At 40.5% G+C, this 23,634-nt stretch overlaps 1 protein-coding gene across 1 annotated transcript in view; it reads left to right on the top strand.

The window, feature by feature from the left end:
• The window catches only part of LOC122808522 (protein Aster-B-like), a 1,382,984-nt gene that overhangs the window by 1,080,545 nt on the left and 278,805 nt on the right, over positions 1–23,634 (top strand). Inside the window, exon 14 of the mRNA XM_044079476.1 lies at positions 7,864–8,067. Coding sequence (XP_043935411.1) covers positions 7,864–8,067 — 204 coding nt within the window. The remainder of the gene's footprint in view (positions 1–7,863; positions 8,068–23,634) is intronic.

The raw sequence follows: 23,634 nt of genomic DNA on the forward strand, positions 1-23,634 counted from the left end.
GTGTACTTAATAAAGGATTTTCGACTGGAAACAGACTGCCTGCCTTGCTTGGATTACTTTCGAATACTTAGTAATTCTGTACAATTATATATATATATATATATATATATATATATATATATATATATATATATATTTTTTTTTTTTTTTTACTGAAGACGAGTTATATGGACTGAAAATCTTCCACACAGAGAAGTTTCTTACAATGTTTTGTTTTTCGACCCACTACACTTGTTTAGTGGTTTTTTTTTTTTTTGAGACTTCGGGGATACCACAGAGATTACTTGTTTTTTTAAGGTATTTATTGAAATACACAATAATACCTTAATCAGTCAATGTCAGGAGCTCAACAAGCAGCACACTTGTCTTAGGTGCTGGAAGATCAGAAGGTTGTAGGTTCTACTCCCTATAACGGGTGATTAGATTAATTTTCAAATTTATGACACTACAGCACAGCACGGACAGTATGGGAGGACATTTGTCGAAAAGGGTGTGGGAAGTTCCTTGACATCCTGTCCTAATTTCACCCAGTAGTACAAATGCTACCTCAGGTTGACCTTGAAGAGAGGCCACAAGCCGAGAGGAACTAACCCATACCTTTTAAACTCTTAGTGCAAGAAATATGGACAAAGCCTAAAATAATGGGGGGGGGCAAAATTCCAAAAATAGGGAGAGATTTTAAATATTGCTCTTATAAACTTAGAAAGTTGCTGGAACAACAGGATTTGTGTTAGCAAACATTTTCTGAAGGAAACAGTCCAAAACTCAAATTCATGCCATTATTTACTGATTTCAATCATCATTGATTTGCCAGAAATCCATACATTTTATGAGGAACAGACAAAAAACATGAAGCAAAAATCTGGACATTCTGCGAAAATCTGGACAGTTGAGAGCTATGGTCTAACCGGTTCAACAAAAGGTAAATAAAAATACTTAAGATAAAAAATGTATGTAGTCATAGTTATCAAGTGATAAAGAATGTGAGTTCTCAACTTTTAAATAAAGAAAAAATTTCACTGTAAATCCTTGAAAATGTTAAGTCAGAAATGCACTCTCTTGCCTTTAGCAATAATAGCTTAAAAAGTATTTCTTCAATGGAGCTAACATCCCTGTACCCCCTTACATTAGACTGCAACATTGATATCCTTAAATATACTAACTCAAAGACAGGGGAGCCCGCAGGATTTTTTGCAGGGGGGGTGCAAACCCAGCGCCACCCCCCCCCCCCAACGCAGCCATTTCAGTGTCCCCTTACTTGGCTATTTCTCCCCAGTTGCCATAAACACTGTTCAGAACTCTCAGTGTGTATACTGTTTTATGCTTTACTTTTACAATGATGACAGATATTTGGATTTCATTTACAAATTTTATTTCAAATGTTATAGCACAAACACTGATAGACATTTGCTAAACAAAGCCATAGTCTTCCAATGAAAACAGACTTGACATTAAAACTTCTCTACCTTTGAAACTCACATTCACTGAAACAGCATTGAAACCCACATTTAGAGAAAATGCATCTGGCCAGTGGCGGATTAAGTTTACCTTTGGGCTGTTTTCAAATCATAGGCCCCTTGCACACATCTTTAGGATCATGCAAGGGTTCTTTAATACAATTAGGAAGGTGAATTAATTATAATATATAATGATTGAATTATATACCTTGTATAATACAGCACCACTTGATAGAGCGTTTTAAATTTATAGTTTTGAACATTTTGCCAGTAAGCAATGAAACAAAACATATGAACCAATAATGACAAACTGCCCAATTCAGGACATTTCAACCATAAAAGGCCACTCAAACTTCTGCTATTACAATCCACCAATATCAGTCAATATGCACAATCTCTGAAGAAGTAAAAGTCATCTGAATGGTTCCACATTAAAGAGATCTGAAACTAGTAAAGGGGTTGTTGTTAGAAAACAACTTTATATTTCAGTGTTTCATCTACAAATTCAAAGCCTGCTGCCCTTGAAGAATAAATTGCCTATGTTACATTAAAAAAAATGGTAAACTACTATATTGCAATATGGAATGGGTGGCAAGCTGAAAAACAGATTCATACGTAGTTACTAGGCGCCTCATCCAAAGGAGAACATACTCAGATCTGCAGCACCCCACCCCCTTAAAATACAAATCTACATGCTGTGGGAGCAGAACCTATAGCCCTCTGCATCAAGATGCAAGTATGCTACCTGCTGTGCAACAAACACTGCTTTAAAATTCTATACGACAATAGTGATACCATTTGCTGAACAAAAACAGTTGTACATTTTAAGCAGACTTGGCATGAGCAGCAGTAAACTTCGCTTCCCTTGAAGCTCACAGTTCCTTGAAAATGCTACGGCATTTCACTCTGTCACACAGACACACAGACACACACACACACACACAGACACACACACACACACACACACACACACACACACACACACACACACACACACACACACACACACACACACACACACACACACACTCAGGAACAGTGCTCCAAAATATAAACAAAGACTTTATAGAACTAACTCAAGAGATAGTGTTCCAAAAGAGAAATAAAGACAACAGTTATTTAAGAAATGTAAGCACAAAAGATCAAATTACAATTAAGAATCAGATATATTGCAGATTTTTACAATAATATAGCTGACCACAATATTTATCATTAAAGAAATAAAACAGAAGATCTTAAATCCAGTGCATGCATCATCAGTTAGGATCTAAACCCCTTACCAGTGACCAGTGCTCACAATGCCCAATAGCTAAAACACTGCAATAACGTTATCTATAAAAAACTAGTAGACTATTAAAATGCATATGGCATTCTCCCCCATGGCAACATGCATTTCAAACAAATTATAGTACAATAACAGAAACCTACATTTTCCTACATAATGTCTTGGCAAACACAAGAAAATGGTGCATCTCATGAACCTTGGTTATTGGTTTTTGGGATCACTTCACAATTTACTCATTCACAGATTTACAAATCAAGGTTTCTCTTCAAGTGTCACAAAGTGGTTCACAAATTATTTGTATAATCAAGTCGTTCAAGAGACCACAAGAAATAATAGATCCAGGGTGAACTTCCTCTGTTTATAGAGCTATACGAATCTATGTTTTTTATCGTCCCTGGAAGGCAGTAGTTGAAGCACCAGGGAATAAACTTTGACTACTGAAGGCTGTCATGAATTGCTTATTATTTCCTTTTGTAGTTATTATAAATAGTACATCCAGCATAACTTTTTTTTTTCTTGTGGGATACCACAAAGTCCAGTCCTAGATCTCTTATTATTTTCATTATTATACTAGTTCATAGGTATTCATTAGGTATGCAGTCCAGGAGATCATTAAGAACCATAGCCGAAATTCCCAATTGCCCCAAAGCACTATCCAATTAAGTGATTTGCTTAATGTCACAAAACAGACACATTTATCAATGATCTATCCTATGACTTTCCTGACCTAAACTTAACTCAATATGCAGATAATGTAGTGCTACTGATGTCAAGCAATACAATTAAAAGACTGAAAGCCAGTCTTGAAAAAGACTTTCAGCTTCTGGGGAACTGATCAAATATAAATAAACCAGTGCTGAACCCTTCCATATCCATATTTTTGTTATTATATATAACCAGATTGCCACAAAATAGTACTACTCAATCAGTTAAAGACTATATGTGTATTTCTTTCCAAAGTGAATCTACAAAAAATCCTAGGTATCTGGATTGACTGATACATTAACTTCTGTCATACAGATACTGAAGTCCAGAATGTATTGAATCAATTAAAATTATCTTATCATACCAGGTAACTACAGACACTAAAAGAACAATCACCATGTTCTTGAAATAAATATTGTAAATATTGTGCCCAGTTTTACTCCAACTACTTCAGTCCTTCAAAAAACAGAAAAATATTCAGATTCATAGCACTTGCACCAAATACTGAACTCCTCTGCACCTCTGACATCTCTGACAGTGAGGGTCCATTTGTATTGAACATATTAGTTTTTAAAATGCTGAATAATGGATATCACCACAGCAAACAAGTTAACTGTTGCAACAAGCTAAGAAGACAGCACTCCACTTAAGCATTAAGAAATCAGGATGGAAATTGTCTAGTTATACTCCTATTTAACCTTACAACAAGGGAAATCTTATATCAACAATGTTGTCTGCCAGCTGGAACACCAAACCATAAAAATACAAAATATTACTGTTGGCCCTAGATAGGTTCATAGGTGTGTACTAGGCTAATGGTCCTGGAGCCTTTAACAAGCCTAGCCCATAGGATTACCCTGGCAAACAGATTCAACTAATACTCAGTAGAATCCGATAAATGTCAAGGTTTCAAATATCTGGGATAATATGTATAGCATAGGCATTGTTAGGCATACATAAGATTACAAATTCTACTTTCACATAATAAGCATTGTGAAAGTACATTAAAAGCACATGAGGTATCATCTGGAATGAATGATATATATATCCATATATTGACAAATTTTATCTCTGTGTAATGTGACTGGTATTACTATTGCTAATTAAACTTATGTAAACAATGTTAGTATATGATGTTATCCTATCAACATATCTATATGCAAATATATACGTTTGCATGTCTTTGCTGTATGGCCCAGGTCATGACTTAAAAAGGCCTTTGGATCAGTTCACTTACCCTCTAAACAAATATAAAAAAATTAAAATAAATGACTCTCTGTGTAAGCCTGGCCTTCTTGCACTTTGTAACATGTAAAGTAGTCTGGCAGTTCGCCATACACCATTTATCCCCTTACTATAGTTTTTCTACTGCTCATTGACATTTAAATGGTAAAGCTTCCACACACACACACACACACACACACACACACACACACACACACACACACACACACACACACACACACACACACACACACACACCTAGCTCTCACTTGTACATTCCCCCATAGTCCAAACATCTTTTGGAATTCTAACACCGTGCAGGTGCGAAAGATGAAGACGTAAACCATCAGTCGTACAGGCAGAGATGAAAAAAACAGGTCACAAGGACCTGTTCTGTCTGTGCGACTGTACGCAAAGGGCATTCTTAAAGAGGAATGCCCTAAAAAAAACAAAAAAAAACTTTTTAATTAAATGAAAATTAATCTCCCGCAAGCCAGTTCCAAGGAGGGTGAAAGTGCACCCCCTGGACCTGTCTGCGGGCGCTGTTGCTCCAAGATCATCCTTGTCACAACAGTTCCATGATCTTGCTGAAATCAATGGGTAGTGTTTTACTACAAACAGGTGTTGATTCAGCACAACAGACTGTTCCCATTTGAATCTTGCGACGTGCATATTTAGCATGTATCCCATCCACCAGGGATACTTACGCACGTATTCACAGCAAATCACCTGGGGGTAGGAAGCATGGCTGAGAAGGGAGGAAGTGTAACACATGGCAACACTAAAGGGGCCAATGCCTGGGTCTTAACTAAATTTGATCAGACTCAGGAGGTTACTTGGATGTGACTGCTGCTATCTAGTTTTGTGTTTTGCAGGATGTAATAACAGGGCAGTTTGAAAATATTAGTGATGGGTCACTGATGAAGGTGAGAAAGTAAGTAATTCTGACTTCAGATTATCTTCTTGTCCATCTGTTTTCTGACAGTAGAAATTGTCTTTCCTACTGATACTAGCATGTACTAAGTTTGTTGGAAAAGCATGTAAGTCCTGTATTGACTTTTCATGCCTTCGTACTTCCATTTTAAGATGCAAAAAGCATGCAATTTTTTAAAAACAGTCACTTGTGAGTGCCAGCATTCTGATGTTCTTTTTTACCATATTTTCATTTTCCTGTTTCATATCTTCAACTATCCAGTATTTTTATCTTATTTTTGCTTTAGAACTCTTAGCTTTCTCCCTTGTATACTGTTTGTCACCCACTTAGCACCTTGAACATAACTGTCTCCACTTCTCAGAGCATTTGTAGTTATTAAAGCATACTCCCTTTCCATTCTAGCCTCATGAGTGTTACTGTCTTCCCCTGTCCCTGCTAGCTTGTCTTTGTGTCCCTCCCAGATGTCATTACTTTCCTGCAAGCAAAGCCACAGTCACAACTCACTTTTTCCACTAATCCATTTGCAACAGCTATCTTCTAATACCCATTGCCCCCTCACTTTCTTCTGTCTTCCCATAGTCCAAGCAAACATCTCATTTTCACACAGTTAATACCAACTCCCAATTTAACAGTCTGTTAACAGTGATTATATTCAAGGTTCATTGATGCAGGTGCAAGGCTATACTTTCTCACCACTTTTACAGCAATGCTCCCCGAAAAAAGTCATTTGAAAGCTCTTCAGATTTAAAAAATGTACAATGCAAAAGCTTCTTTTTCTGCATTAGATTAACAGTCATAAGATTATCTCTTGGATAGTGTTGTGAAACACCATTTCTTTCTAGTATGGCATTCAATTAGCATCTTCAAAGATGAGGTTCATTGAAATAAGCAGTAGGGAAAGAAGAGTGGAAAGGCTTATGTACAAAGTGGAAATGTATGCTGAAGGTGCAGGTTAAGGTGAGAACATTTGTAGCAGTGGCAGAGGCACAAATGTGGAGCAGAGTTTTGTAATAGGATCAGGCATAAAAGTCTGAGCAGCATGGTGGTCCATTGGTAAGATCCTTGCCCCACAGCTTTAGGATTTGGGGGAACAATCCTGACTTCCAGCCACAGTCTGGGTAGCATTTTGTTGGGAATACTGGTTTCTACCCAGTAACACTGTGACTGATTTGTTTTACTAAGTTGTCTACATATACTTTATTTATCCTTGCCCTTTTAAACCAGAACATGGGTTAAAAGGGTCCATACACCAGCCCACTTACACAGTTAATAAAAGAGAGATGATAGACAAAGATGCATAGAGATTGCTCTGGTGGCAAAGAGGAATGTACATAGCTCGCCTAGATTTGACCAGCAGCTTGGGTGACTGACAGAGCAGCAGGGAAGGGGTAGACATACCTGTCCTAGGTGGGAGAGTGCTCACTGATACTCTCCCTATGGGTAGGAATGGCCCAAAGAGGGGAGTTGCCCTCGGACATAATCAACAAGTGTATGGTGAGGGAAGGAAATGCATAAGGCACAAACAAAATCATCCCTCTGGACAACAGCACATACAAGCTGTGCCCTAGGACACCCATGGGATCCATGACTGGCCCCAGCAAAGTGAAGTAAGTCTGGACGGGTGAGGGTAGGAGAGTAGCTGGTAGATCCAGCATGGACATTTAGCACTGAGGGCTGGGCCGGTAATGATGAGGTCTGAGGGGGAAAAAAAATAAAGCTAGAGTAATTAGACAGACAGATACACAGACAGACAGGTAAGGGGCCTGGCAATTCTTTCATATAACCCCTGACCGAGTCATTTAACCTTTCTTCACAGTGTTAATATAATATGGTTCTGATATCCCTCTCTTGTATTAAAGTACTAGTTTAAGATTAGAAGGAATTTACTGCAGTTTCATAGCTTAGCTGTAGAATAGTTAAAAGAGTGGCTGTTTATACCGTCTGAAAAAAGTCTGCACAAATGAAGAAGCGATGTGGCAAATACTTGATACACTGTGAATAAGGTACAAGAGGTAACATTTAACTGCTGTTCTGTCACTGAAATGAATCCAGGTTATAGGAGGATGCCCCTGGTTTTAGGTAATGGAAACCTAGTGGGGGGTCTTCTTTTAGTTATTTTCAACCATATAAAATATGCATATTAAATTTTTTAATGTGTACCATTCTCACATGTAAGAGGTGATGATACACTGCACTGAAACAAATCAGAAGTGTATATCAACATGCATTCAGTAGTCATTACTTTTCTGATTGTACAGAAATTGAGTTGGTTAAAGCAGAAGATGCTTACCTTGCCGAGATCTTACGGCAGTCACCCAAAGAGAAATCTCTAAAGTTATCAACAGTGAGAAGGAGGAAACGACCAGGAGCGCATCTCCGAGCTCAGCACCATGAAGAAGCAATCAGTCCTGTTACCACCCCAACAGATGAAGAAGGTGTGCATAGGACGAAACATGTGGCAGGTGAGGAATGGAAATATTACTGTTAGCAAGAGACAGTTTGTATGCATGTCTTTGAACATTAATAATAACCTGTTTCTGAGGCAGTGACATTTACTTTATATCTGTACATTAAAACCATGCATTAATTTTAAAACAATGTTTCTTTTTATGTCCAGAATAAGTATGTAAAATGATGCATTTAAACGAGACTCCTTACTGCACATTATAAAGAATATCAAATCAAAATGATGGTAGCATGATCATGTTTTGTACACTGGATCTTGTAATAGTAGATCTGATGTTGTACTTTTTATTTCTTCCCCAACTGATGGGTCTCGGATCCAACCTCAGATCCAGCTCAGCCACATTTACTAGACTCTCAAGTTCCTTCCTTTACCCATACTGCCCCGGTCACTCTGCAGTATCTCAGATCTTGTTTGCCGCATTATCATTTCAGACATGGATCGTTTTCACAAAGCTTTGGGGTGTAATTTCTTTTACAGTGAGAGCAATTTCTTTTGTAATTCACTTACAGCTTTATCCTTTCTAACCAGCTCTTCCTCCCTCACCTCGCTTTTTTCTGTTTCTTTTGCTCTAGGGTTACACTTTATTTTCTCTCCTGTATTTATCTTTGGTAGTTCTTTGTACCTTTGTTGATACTTCCCTTCTTCTTTCTCTCTGTTTCTTCCTACCCTTCAGAGGGTAATTCCTTTCGTCTACCACTGTTGGTAGTTTTGTAAAAAAAAAAGGGATATATATATATATATATATATATATATGTGTGTGTGTGTGTGTGTGTGTGTGTGTGTGTGTGTGTGTGCATATACATATATATATATATATATATATATATATATATATATATATATATATATATATATATATATATATATATATATATATGTATATATATATATATATATATATATATATATATATATATGTGTGTGTGTGTGTGTGTGTGTGTCAGCCCATTCCATTATTGTTGCTATGGCTGACAAACCCATTGGGTTTATGAAATGCACTTCCTGTAGGTACAAGATCTCTACAGGGAGTGCAGCCAAATTAAATGCTGAATGTTTGACTTGTGCTGGCTTTAATTCTAGGGCACTTAGCAACTGATGTAACAAAATGGGCCTAAAGGGTTTTTTACCATTTTTATTTTCTTCTTCTTCTTCTGTTTCAGAGGCTTAAACCACTGCTAAAACACTTAAGACCTCTTCAGAGGCAAAAGAAACCAGGAAGTGATTTCCCACCTGCTGCTCCAAACCTTGGAGCCTACTGCCAAAGTACAAAAAAAGTCAAATTAGACACCCGTGGATCCAACACTTGCCAAGTCTAAGTCTCCAAGGACCAGGTCCCCAGGGTTCTGTCTGCAGCCTGTCTCCTTGACTCCATTCTCCCTTCCAACAAGAGACCCTGAGGAGACAGTCTTGACCCCCAGTCTACAACTTTCTCCATCAGGTCATCTAGAAGCCTTTCTGAAGCTGAAGTGGATAGGGTGATCAGGAAGTTCCTCCGAGCTCAGATTCAGATAGGGGTTATCCTGTCTCCATCTCCCATTAGATCTGTGAGTCTCCCTTCTGTTTCTAACACTGTGATTTCTCCTTGTCCAATCCATCTGGCAATTTCAGAGCCTTTTGATCCAAGAACCCTGTGATTGTTGGCATCAGATCCAAAGACGACTAGGTCTTCAACTAAAGCTACGTCCCTGATTTGTCTGGTGCTGATTCCCTTGGACCAGGATGAGTTTCTAAGCTGAAGCATCTACACCAGGTGCGGGGGGCTTTGTTCAACTCCAACGTTGTTGGAGCCATCCCTGCCCCTTTGGGCTTTGGCATTGGGCAGCTCGATTCTGACTCCACCTTCAAGGCAGGGATCTGGGCAGATTCAGGACATAGTGGCATTTGGCGCTTCGATACCAGTGCAGCCAGATACAGCTTCTCCCAGTCTTTCTGCTTTTGTGGTGGTGGAGAGGGTCTTCTCTCATCTGACATCTTTGGATCCTACAGCCCAGCTGCCATTGGGTCCAAGTCCTGATTCTTGCAGACCTATCACAGAAGGACAGCCGGTCCTATCAAGCAGACAGACAGTCCTCCTTGAGGACTTCCCCCTTTCTTTGGATGCCTCTCCAGACATCCCACTGAGGAGATTCCCAGCAAGAGAATGTGCAAGAGGAGGCACATAGACTCCAATAAGGAGTCACTCACTGAAGACACTTTATAGAGAATTGGGAAATAAGGTAAAAGGAATTGTAAGACCGTGAAAAAAAGAGGAAGTAGATACATTTTAGAGAAGTATCTCTGAAGATCCTGTGGAACATAACAAAGATGCTAAATGGATAGAAGAAGTAAAAGAAAGTATAAAAAGTTTAAAGGTACAGGATATGAAATGGGAATGAAATAACAGCCAGAGAGATTGAAATAAAGTTGAGAAAAGCCTCTAAATAGAAAACCCCAGGGCCAGATGCAGTACCTTACTTTTGGCTTAAAGTATTAACTTCTTTGCATGAGGATCTAGCCATGAATAAGAACTATTTATATGCACACCCCGAATAGACACCGCACTGGTTAACAACAGGAAAAAGAATGCTCTTACTTAAGAGTGAAGCTGCAAGCTACCCTAAAAATTATAGACCAATAACTTGTCTTCTGACGACATACAAACTATTCATGGGAATTGACGCCAACGGAGTTTATAGTCATTTAAAGAAAACTCAATTATGGCAGTAAAACAAAAGAGCAATAAAAGAAAGTCATATGGAACAAAGGATCATTTGTTGTTAAACAAAGTTATAGTGGAGAACTGTAAGAAGGGGAAGAATCTAAGTATGACATGGATTGACTACAAAAAAGCATTTTATAGTATCCCACATTCATGGATAGAAGAGTGCTTAAAACTGTATAAGATACACCCTACACTGATTGACTACATTACAATAACTATGAAACAGTGGCAGACCACTTTGCAATTAAGCCATGATAAAAGACAGGTTATTATCCTAGGGATAAAAATCCAAAAGGGGATATTCCATGGTGACTCTCTGTCACCCCTGCTATTCTGTCTTGCCATTAATCCATTAAGTGAAAAAATTGCAAAACACGGTTTTAATACTTTTAATGCTCAACAATAAATTGTCCGTTTAAATGTAGGATTCTTCAGAACTAAACAAGTTTAAAATTCAAAGACTGGTTTTATACATCCTTTTAAACGCGTTATTTCCTGAAATTACTTTACTTTTAAAGGCATATACAGCCTAACAATAAGAGACTGAAACAAATAATTTTAAAAAAACAACTTTACAAATCCTTTTTTAGTCTAATATGTGCTGGAATGAATATGCAGGGTATTCATTCCAGCACATATTAGACTAAAAAAGGATTTGTAAAGTTGTTTTTTTAAAATGATTTGTTTCAGTCTCTTATTGTTAGGCTGTATATGCCTTTAAAAGTAAAGTAATTTCAGGAAATTGGCGCGTTTTTTAAAAGGATGTATAAAAAACAGTCTGAATTTTAAACTTGTTTAGTTTCTGAAGAAGTCCTGCATTTAAACGGGACGAAAAACATATTTTTATTGTTGAGCGTTTAAAACAAGTATTAAAAACCGGTGTTTTGCAAGTCCGGCCGTGTTATTTTTTCACTTTTTTCGGAGTTTAAAGTGTTATTAATCCATTAAGTGTTTACTTAACAGCTTAGGCCATGGCTACAATTTGGCTTCTAGAAAACAACACTGTAATGACTTCTCATCTTCTCTTTGTCGATGATTTAAATCTGTATAGCTCATCAGATGAGGAACTGAAAGCACAGCTGCAGGTTGTCAAAACTTTTTCAGATGATATTGGAATGTCATTTGGTCTTGATAAATGTGCAAAAGCAACCTTTAAAAAGGAAAACTGCAGCACCAGGAAAACATCAGTTTGTGACAAGAATGTGATATAAAAGAACTTGAGCAAGAGGGAGTGTATAAATACTTGGGAATTGATGAAGGATCAGCAATAAAACATGAACAAATCCAAATAAAACTCAGTAAGGAGTACTTTAGAAGACTTAAATTAATCCTGAAAACAGCACTGACATTTAGGAACAAGATCCAAGCCATAATCATTTTGCTCTTTCTGTTCTAACTTATAGTTTTGGAGTGATTGACTGGCCCCAAAAAGTGTTGGATAGATTGGATATTAAAACAAGAAGGATGCTTCATGCTCACCAAATGATTTATAAAAATCAGTGTATACCAAGATTAGATATTCCCCATTCCGAAGGAGGGATAGGCCTCCTTGAAATTGATTACATGTATAGATCTGCAATCGTGGGGCTCCACTCATATCTGCTGAACTCACAGGATCCAAATGTAGTGAAAGTTTTGAAACATGAGGAGAATAAATCTAAGATGACATCTCTGCTTAATTTAGCAGAAGCATATTGATGTCAAGCAGGAATGGAAATTAAACCAGAAGTAGATGAAAACCAGGCAGCAACTGAATGTGCTAAAAAAAAACAAAAGAAAGAATATAAGGTAAAGAACCAGATGAGAAGGCAAGAAATGTGGAAAAAACATAAATATAGCTGTAAGTATAGAAAACTTCTGGAAGAGCCTCTTGTTGATCAAGAATGAATGTAGGAATGGTTAAGGAGAGGTGAATTCACATCAAGAAATGAAAGGTTAATACTGGCAGCCCAAGAAAGTGGGCTATGTACACACTGGTTTGCAAAGTCTACTGAACATGTGGGAGAAACAGACACATGTAGGTTTTGTAAAACCGAATTGGAAACAGTCACCCACTTTGTTGCTGGTTGCGACTTACTAATGGCAGAGGGACTGTATACTGAAAGGCATAATAATGTGGTGAGACTGTTACACTGGAGATTGTGCAAACATTATGGTATCGAAGTGGCTGAAAAACACTGGAAACATAAGCCACAAAGAATCATAGAAAATGATGAAGTTTATATCACATGGGATCACCCAGTACCAACAGTTCAAAAGAGAGATGCTAGAAAACCAGATGTAGTGGTCCAAGAAAAGAAGACAAAAGTAGCATTGATCATTGAAATCGCCACACTTAGTGACTACAGTGTCTTGCATACAGAGAGACACAAAGTCATAAAATACCTGTATCTGCAGGCAGAAAAGACAGCCATGTGGAAGAAAGATACCCAGACGGTTCCAATAGTAGTAGGAGCAACTGGTCTTATAAAAAAGAATTTACAATCGTATTTAGATATGTTACCAATTTATGTAACACCATGTCACCGCGGTGGTGCAGCGGTTAGCATTGTCGCCTCACAGCAAGAGGTTCTCCCATTTGATTCTTGGCTGGAGCGCCTTCTGTGTGGAGTCTGCATGTCCTCCCCATGGTCGAGTGATGTTTAAAGACATGCAGGTAGGTGCGTACGTGAATGGGTGTGCCTTCTTTGAAGGTTGGGTGTCAGGCTGGCAACTCGGCACCATAAAAATCCACTGCCAATAATTAGCGGACCGGAGTTCCGCTGTGGTGACCCCTAACCGGGAAAAGCCAAAAGACTGATTCATGTAACACCGTACGAATTTGCAGAAGGGCACATTGCAGGTGCTGTGAAGAGCACTTTTGGCTAACATCAAAGAGTGAAACAATACTAATTTCATGAACTTTAATCATACTTTGACTTAGGAATGGGGTCCATTCCCATCATGGTATTAGAAACCCAAAAGACTTGGAGAAATTAAAAAGGACACTGACTTTGATCAAGAGGAGGGGTCCCCAAAGTCTCCACCAGACGATGTCTCCTTCAGAGACATCTTAGAAATCCTCAGGCAGAAGGTGGTTGGTCCTCAGATTCCCCTTCCTAGAAGGAGTCAGTGTTCCTGGAAGATTTGGGTGCAGTCCGTCTACGTCTTGGGTGACCCCTGCCCCTGGCTGATATGCTTATAGATCTAGTCTCTTGCTGGGCTTGGAAGAAACCAGATACTGTAGAACCCATCCCCCACTTTCCTGATAAGTTCCTTGCCCCTCCTAAGCTCAGGCCCCACTGGAGCAAGGGGGTGCTTGTTGATGCCATGGTTGTGGCGGCAGCTACTAAGAAAGAGCTGGCAGAGCAGAGCTCCTCTGTCCATCCCCATAACAGAGAGTCCAGGATAGATGTGGGAAGCACATTTATACCTCAGCAATCTTTGTCTTATGGTCACTAAATTATTTGGCACATTTCACCATGCTGCAATGGGATTTGAATAAAGAACCTTCCAAATCCCTTTCTGAGTCCATGTTTGTGGAGGACCACAGGAAGCTTTCTTCACAGCTGGCCACCCTTCTATCCATCTCTAATGCTTCCATGGGGTTAATTTGTCCATGCTGCTGATAGTATCTCACAGTTGGCATAATGAGACATGCCTGGATGCAGTTGTGCAACTTTGACGAGCCCTTCATGTTATATTCATCAATGCTCCTTTTGATGGCTTGCTCTTGTTTGGCCCCACTGTTAAGGAAATGCTTTCTTGGAGTGAGCAGCTTGGAAAGACCATGCCTGCCCTTGGCATCCATTTTTCTACACCTCAGAGATCCTTTTCCAAGAATCAGTGAGGATGAAGGAAAATGTGGTCCTGCAAGTCTCATAATCCTTCCCAAAACTCATGAGGGGATATCTCTCCCAGATGCAGAAGGGGAGTTTTACTGGAAGATGCCATCCTCATGGCAGTAGAGGCCTGCAAAATCAGGGTTTCTGAGATTCAGATAAACCTTTTCACCGCTCCTGAAAGTTTGCCCAACTGCTTATGCCTGGAGGCAGATGGGGGGGGGGGGGGGCACTTGTCTCTGCATCTAGATGCCTGAGCATCAATCACAAAAGATACTTGTGCACTGAAAATCATATCCAGAGGTTATTTCATACATTTTCACAAATTCCCCCAAACAAAAGGAGAAGGCTCCATGATGTTCCAGCCAGTCAGACAGAGGCAGCAGCTCTAGAAATTCAAAAACTGCTAGCCACAAAAGTCATCCAGGAGGTTTCACCAGACCAGAAAGGATTCAGAACCTACTGAAGATTCTTTTTAGTGCCAAAGAAAACAGGAGACCTGAGAGCAATTCTGGACCTCAGCAAACTGAATCAATTTGTAAAGAACTCAAAATTCTGAATGGCTATGGTTCAGTCCATTCTGCCATTTCTGTGAAAGGACAATTGGATGTGCTTCATCGATCTTATAGATGCATACTATCACATCTAGGTGAATTGATACTGTTGAAGCTACCAAATTAATCGCAGTGGTAGCAGCTTACTTCAGACTGCTGGGATTCCGAAAGTATGTAGATGACCGGCTCCTCACCACCGCAAACAGGCATCTCCTAGAGAAATCCAGGGACTATTTGCTCCAGTTTTGTCAGTCCTAGGCATCTTAGTCAACGTTTGCAAGTCACATCTTCAACCCATTCAGAGCCTGGAGTTCATAGGTGCTCATTTGGACAATCAATCACCAGCCACCCTTCCACTGAACAGTGTACAGACCATCAGGTGTTAAGTGGAAACAATTATCTCACACCCTTCTCCTCCAGCAAGACTGATTCTTCAGATTTTAGGGTCGATGACAGCAGTCATAACCTTAGTCAGTATGGCCCACTTTTATATGCACATTCGTCAACAGACTTTAGCTGTTCAGTAGTTAATTCTTTGTCATCCCTTGTCTTCACCTGTCAGACTCTCACAAGTATGCAAAGACCACCTGCTTTGGTGGATTCAGTTGGACAAAGTTTCTCAAGGCTGTCCTGTTGTCCTTCCACCCCTAGTAGCCACTGTAACCACGGACGCCTGCCAATTGGGATGGGGGACATTTCTTGTGAAGGACAGTCCAAGGCACTTGGTCCCCAGAAGAGATCAGTTCCTACATCAATGTCCTAGAGATAAGAGCTCCTCCTAGCATTGCAGGCCTTCCAGGATGCCCTTTCTCTTGAGACGACTGTGATTCAAATGGACATGTCTGTGGTCTGGTACATCAACAATCAAGGGGAACCCAATTTTATTCCATTTGTCAAGAGGGAATGAGAGTGTGACAGAGAGTGATCTTGTCCATCCACTTTTTTATAGCAATGCACATCCCAGAGAAAATCACTTTGATAGCAGACAAACTCAGCAGATCCATTCCTCTGCCTCATGAGTGATGGGGTCAACCTGCTGTGATCTGTTTGCATCTTCCCACAACAACAAATGTAGCAGGTTCTTTGACCTGATCCCCCCTCTGGAGAGGTGACCAAGAGATGCTCTGTTCCACATTTGGTCCTCTGGTCTATTTTACACATATGCCCCAATACCTGTAATTCTCAAATTCTTACAGAAGGCACTTCAGCTGAACAGCACAGTTGTCCTCATGGCCCCCGTTTGGCCACCTTGTGTGGTTCACTTTCCTTTAGTCTCACCTTTGATATCCACCCTCAACACTGGACCCCAGTCTACACCTTTTCTCTCATTCCACAGGGAAGGATTACCTGGACATTACAGGCCTCAAGTCGACCACATGGTTTCTCCAATTCCCCTGATGGTTAGACAGCCCAGACTTTCCTTTCTGGTCTGACAAGAAGGCCTCTACCAGGAAAGTCTACAAAATTAAATGGAAGAGATTCTCTGTTTGGGCTCTGCACCCTTCACTGCCCCTGTCCCGACTGTCCTGGAGTTTTTAGTATCTGTTTTTCAAGAAGGGGTTATTTTTTCTACTATTAAAGGGCAAGTGGCAGAGATAGCTAATTTTCATTCAGGTGAAAATGCTTCCTCTTTAACTTCATCAAAGTTTTGTAAGGCTCTCCTTAAAGGTACCTTTTTGCTTAGTCCCCCAGTGAAGGACCTTACACCACCATGGGATTTAACAGTTGTGCTGCAAGGTTTGACTCATAGTCCTTTTTGAGCCATTGGCTAGATTTGACTTAAAGTTTCTATCTTGGAAAACTGCTTTTCTTGTGACCTTTACATCTGTGTGACGAGTATCTGAGCCCAGACTGTCTCTTCTCTTCTAAATCCTCATACTTCATCTTCCACAAATATAGAGTTACCTTATGACCAATACAGCCTTCTTGCCTAAAGGGAAGCAAATATTAACCAAACCACTAATTTGCCTGTTTTCTTTCCCAATTTCACTGTAAAGGTGAATATCTGCTTTGTCTGTTGGATGTACATGGACATCTCCACTTTTTTCTCCATATAGCAAAAGATTTCAAAAAGACAGATCAATTTCTAGATGCTCTCTTCACCCAAGAGAATGCTGACTTCTGTGTGGTCACTGAGACATGGTTTAAAGCCATGGAGAGCACACCAACAGTGGAAGGTTATAATGTCTTCCACACATATAGACCAGCTACTTCACAGCCAGGGACTAAAGGTAGAGGTATCTCTCTTTACATCAAAAATAAATATACTTCAAGGCTGGTCAAACAGGACAATGCACTTGAGCTGCTGTGTTCAAATCCCCATAGGTAACATCCAGTACCACTTCCTTGCAAGCTGTAGGTCCACCTCTATGACCCAGGAAACCCAAACCATGTGCTTAAACTTATTAGAAACACTAACCATTCAACCCAATACCATATTCATGGGTGACTGTAATTACCCCACTATTAACTTGGAATCCTATACAACACCAAATGTACATGCACAGAGATTGCTGGATTTTGTAAACACAAACTCTCTGGAACAGATAGTCAATACACCAACCAGAGGTGCAACCATACTGGATCTGGTCCTCACTAATATGGGAGAGTGCTGCACACCCCCTACTGTAATGTCTTTCCTAGTAAGGTCAGACCACAAAATGGTCTCCTTTGAGGTAAAAATAAAACCTGGACCCCCAGCTAAACCTGGAATATTCAGGAACTACTCGAATGCTAATTTCCTGCTATTAAGTAATAACCTGGCAAAATTTCTAGCCCTCATAAACCCTAAGAACACTGCTGCCTATGCAAAACTGTTAACAGAAAACCCTGTATAATCATGTTAATAGCCACATAGAGGCAGTTGTATCCACCAAGAAGAAGTACAGAACTAACTCAAAAAACAAGCCACCCTGGTGGAATTACAAAATCAGTTGGCTGTATAACAGGAGGAAGAAAATCATGGCAAAAATTAGGCGGTGCAGCAGCCATCAGGATAAAAGCACACTCTTATCAAACTAAACAAACAACTCAGAAGACAAAAAGTTTACCAAAGCCAAATTTGAGGTAATTTTGGCCTCCCATGCCAAGGGCAACCACAAAGGATTCTTTAGCTATGTCCACAACTTCAAAGGCAATACACAATTGTGTGCAGAGCTCATTGTAAATAGAGCCACCTTTACTGAGCTAGAAGATATAGCAAACTTCCCAGCTGATAAATTCAGCTCCGACTTTACCCCTTTCTCACCCTCAACTTTCCCTCAGGAAATACTGTCATATATGACTCCCCCTACTGTCACTCGGGGACAGGTCGTTAATACTCTCTCTAAGACCAAGAACACTGATTCAATGGGCCTAGAGAATATCCCAGGATGCCTTCTAAAGAGCATGAAAAGTGACCTGTCAGGGCCTCTGGAATTACTATTTACCTGCAGCCTCCAAACAGACTTTGTGCCTCATGAATGAAGAATGGCAACAGCCATCCCACTGCACAAAGGTGCGCCATTGACAGACCCTGGAAATAACAGACCCATAAGTCTCACTAGTCTTATATGTAAAGCCATGGAAAGAATTATCATGGAGATGATCAACAGAGAATATAGTAAACCTCCAGACACTGGACCCAACCCAGTTTGGTTTTGGCATGGGCAGATCACACCTACTGAACCTGGTGGACGTCTTTGAGAAGATAGTCAAAGCAATGGATGAGGGAAAAATGGCTCAAACTGCCTACCTTGAACTGGCAAGTCATTTGACACAATACCTCACTTGGGCATTGTTGACAAACTCAAGAGGTTAGGTACAAACTCGTATGTCACCTGGTGGATAGCAACTGGCTCACAGATAGGACCAGGAAGTTAGAATTGGGAAGTCCACTTCTACAAAGAGGCCAGTCACAAGTGGACTCCCTCAGGGAGCATTCCTTGGACTGCTCCTTTTTGGCATTTACTTCTCAGATGTCAAGGCCAATGTCAGTGGTCTCTGGCTGACTAAATTTGCAGACGATTGCAAATTAGGAGCTGTCATTGAATCCCACACTGGCACAAATGTTCTCCAGGAGGGGCCGACACAGACAAACAACTGTTGCCAGAGCTATGGACTAAAGGTAAATGCCAAGGAATGCATAATAGTATCCTTTGGGAAGTCATCCATCCTTGGTAACTATTATATTTACAACACACCCCTTAGAGCTGACCCAGTAGTCAGGGACTTAGGGACACACACAGAAAGTAATCTAGCCTTTGACCATAACGTGTCTGTAGTAGTGAGGAAATCATTCTATGTTGCACAACTTATAAACAAAGGTATGGCATCTAAATCCAAAGAAGTCATTGTTCCACTGTATTCAGCATTCATCAGAACACTGTCACTGAATACAATGCCCCCTTTGTTATGTACCTAACCAGCCATATTCAACAACTGGAACATCTACGGAGGTTCCTCAATAAATTAATACAAGGTGTAAGTAAAATGTCCTATGTAGACTGCTTCAAGGCCCTATCCCTGTATTCTGTCTCCTACAGGATTTTGAGGGGAGATCTATGCCTGGCATACAGGGCATTGTCAGACCCCACTCTGATGGACCTCCTGCATATCCACAAAACTAACAGCACCAGAATCACCTATTCTAAAGACTTAAACCTTGCCTGTGATATGAATAGAACCTGCTGGAGAGACAGGTATGTATCTCAGAGACTACCCCTTCTATGGAGTAGGCTCCCATCCATGTAAAGCAGAGATCCTCCCTAACCCAATTCAAGTGCAACTTGAAGAATTGGATGGGGAACAGGAAATTCATCCCTGGTTTGGCACCTATGTCTCTAATGGACACAGGCAACCTGTAAATGGTTTATCTCCCAGGCCTCTGTTTACACTTATCAAGGGTATCAGAACTTGTCAGGGATTTGGGATACATGGCCAGGCTTAAAAAAGGCCCTTGTGGTCATTAGCCTAGTAAACACCTATGAATCTATGAACCTGATTTTTTGCTTCATTCTCCCCCAAGAAATTGGGCAAACCAGTTTCTAAAGTTACCTTAGCCATATGGGTGACAGACTGCATATCCTTTGTTTACAGTCAGAGGCTTCATCTTACAAAGACCCCCTTAATTCCACATGCTCCACCTAAAAAAAACAAATCCCCGAGAGACACATGATCTAGGGATCTAAACCTCACCACAACGATAAATAAGATGTGCTGGAGGGATAGATTCCTGTCCCAGAGACTCCCCCCATGCTTTGGAACAGGATTCCAATCTACATTAGGCAGAGCCCCTCGCTAACACTCTTCAAGAGAAACCCTGATGAGTGGATGGGAAACAGAAAATTTAACCCGGGGATCACTGCAGTGGTTCTGCTGGACAGAGGCACAGGGAACTAATGGCTCTGCTGGACAGAGGCACAGGGAACTAATCTAAGGGGGTGGCGAAAGCCAACACATTCTGGCTAGGCTTACAGATGCCCTTGGGCAGATAGCCTAGTACTTACCTATGAACCAGATTCATGGCTACATTATCCACTTTGTGGTCTAGGACTTCTGTTGATGACATTAGTGCTGCAGGTATTTGGTCTAATGCTCATACTTTTATTGCTCTTTACAAATTGGATTTGACTTTGCCTTTGGTTCTGCATTACACTAGAATATCCTTCCATGAGGCGCACCCAAAGTTCATGTAGCTGGAGATTCTGTCTCATAGTTGAGGAATGAGTGAAAAGGACAACATCAGATAGTAAAGTTATGTACTCACCATATCTGTACATCTGTGTTGTCCATTTTTCATTCTTCCTCAACTTCCCACCCTCCTTCCTCCTTCCCTTTAACACCTGGAGTGACCTTATGGTTGTTATGGAACCTCAGTTTGAGGGTCAGGCCCCAATTTTTTCTACTATCCTTCTTTTTTGATTTAGCCTGAGGTTGTTCTGTCTATTGGTTATTGGGCAGCAAACGTGATCTGAGGTATTGCAGGATGACCAGAGTCTAGTAAATGCAATTAAGATGGATCCAAGACCCATGAGTTGAGGAAGAATGAAAATGGACAAAACAGATCCAGTTATAGTGAGTACATGATTTTAATTTACAACAGCATCAACACAGGCAACCTTCCTATTGCTTATCGTAGTACTGTTTTAATTCACATGAGCATACCCTTATGTTGAGGCTGTAAGTAAACTGCCATGGCCTTCTGTCACTGTTACAGTTCTTGTGCTATCAAACAGAAATTTAATCCATTGTGTACAGGTTACTGTGGTGTAAGCAAACCATTAAAAATAGCAAATCAAGCAAAGCCCCCATGGCATAGAGGGATAAAGCCCTGGCTACTTCCCACAACTTGTTTTTCCTAGTGGCCTGCTACATTGATGACATCTGCAGGGATGCAGATGTATCACCTGCAATAGTGGGCCAAGTCAAACTTGAGTGGGAGTGGTGTGTTGCCTGGTGTGTGCACATGCTTCCTGATGCTAACAACTGTGTAGCTTGTAATGCCTTTGAGAGAGCTGAGCATAAACAAATCATCCTTTGCCTCCCAGCAGATAATTACACTACTCTCAGCACCCTACTCTTGTTTCCCAGTGGAACAAATTGCCTGGTTGACTCTTGCCTCTGGGAGGAACGAATGTTATCAGTTGGGTGCATGTGAGTGAGGATTGATGGTCATTGTGGGGACTGGAGCCCCAAAAGCATAGAATAAAAATAAAGCAAACTGACCAGTCTCACTCATCAGAACTGCTTTGTGTTTTGTCATCACAAATAATTAATATAAATGGTGTGTATGGTGCATACTGATCAAAACATAATGGCATTCAGCATTCTGATGGCTACAGAGTTGAAACAGAAAACATAATAAAACTACAAACGTAAGAAGTACAACTTCCAAGAGACAGAGATGGGAATTAGGGATGCCTGCTAAAATTCAGAAGCCGCTGGAGTAGAGGTCTAAGGCAATGTGCTGTTAAAGAGCTACTTCCTGTGATGCAGGGTTCGATTTCCCTCAACTTTCATTTGCCTGCCATGTGACTTTGAGCAAGCCACTTAACCAGACTGTTTTGGGGCAATTGAAATTTGGGCAAGGCCTCTCAGTGGTTTCCTGGACTGCATGCCTAGTAATTACCTATGATCGTATGGCCATAACTGTGATCCTCAAAAATACCACAAATACAGGTACCTCAGAGCATTCCCCCTGTAACAAAGTACAGTGATGTTTACAGCTAGATATCAGTGGTGCTGGAGGAAAAGCCCCCTGCCAAAACATTAAAGTAATTCAAGCCTATCTAGATCTCGCCAAGGCTTTTGACACCATCCCCCACTCTGGAACTATAGATAAACTGACTAAACTAGGTATTAATCCCTATGTCACAAGATGGGTTACCATCTGGCTCACTGCCAGAACCCACACTGTGAAAGTAGCAGGATCCAAATCTGACTTCAGACCAGTGACAAGTGAAGTACCACAAGGTTCAGTCCTGGGTCCTCTCCTGTTTGGTATCTACTTCTCTGAAGTACAGACTAACACAGAAGGTCTTTGGCTAATGAAGTTCGCAGATGACTGCAAACTAGAAGCCATAATCGAAACTCCTAACGATGTGGACATCCTACAAAAGGGCCTCACTGAGACAGATGCCTGGTGTCAAAGCCATGGCCTCAAGCTCAATGCCAAAAAGTGCATTGTCATCCCTTTTTGGTAAAAACTCTTTACTCATGAACTACCACATAGGCGTGTGATAAGAGACCATGGGACACAGGTGGACAGTAGTCTCTCCTTTGACAATCACATCGCCACAGTAGTCAGGAAATCCTTCTTCGTGGCACACCTCATCACAAAAGGTTTCTCATCCAGGAAAAAAGAGGTCATTGTTCCCCTTTACACGTCACTCATTAGACCCATTATAGAATACAGTGCCCCTTTTGGTATGTACCTCACAAGACATCTACAGTAACTGGAAAGGCCACAGAAATACCTCACAAAGAGGATTACAGGCCTCAAACAGATGCCCTACGCAGACCGTCTAAAAAAACTACAGCTTTATTCCATCGCATATCGCCTACTCAGATGCGATCTCTGCCTAACATACAAAGCTATGTCAAACCCAGAGCTGTTGGACATGCTCCACTTAAAGAAATCCCAATCCCTGTGAGCTACACACTCTAGTAACCTAAACCTTGTCACCACAATAAACAGAACATGCTGGAGGGATAGATTCCTGTCCCAGAGACTTCCCATACTCTGGAACAAGCTAACTATCTATATCAAACAAAGATCCTCATTAGCACTCTTTAAGAAAAATCTTGATGATTGGATGGGAGATAGGAAATTCACCCTGGGGATCACTTCTGTGGTTCTGCTCGACAGGGGCACAGGAAAATAATTTTCCTGGGTGGCGAAAGCCAGGGTACCTTTTTGGCTAGGCTTATATAGGCCCTAGAGCCAATATCCTAGTACCTACCTATGAACATATGTATGAGCAAGTTTTAACATTTTACTTTTTTTG

This window comes from Protopterus annectens, chromosome 8.part0 (assembly GCF_019279795.1).
Source record: "Protopterus annectens isolate FY-2018-M chromosome 8.part0, PAN1.0, whole genome shotgun sequence".
NCBI lineage: Eukaryota > Metazoa > Chordata > Ceratodontiformes > Protopteridae > Protopterus > Protopterus annectens.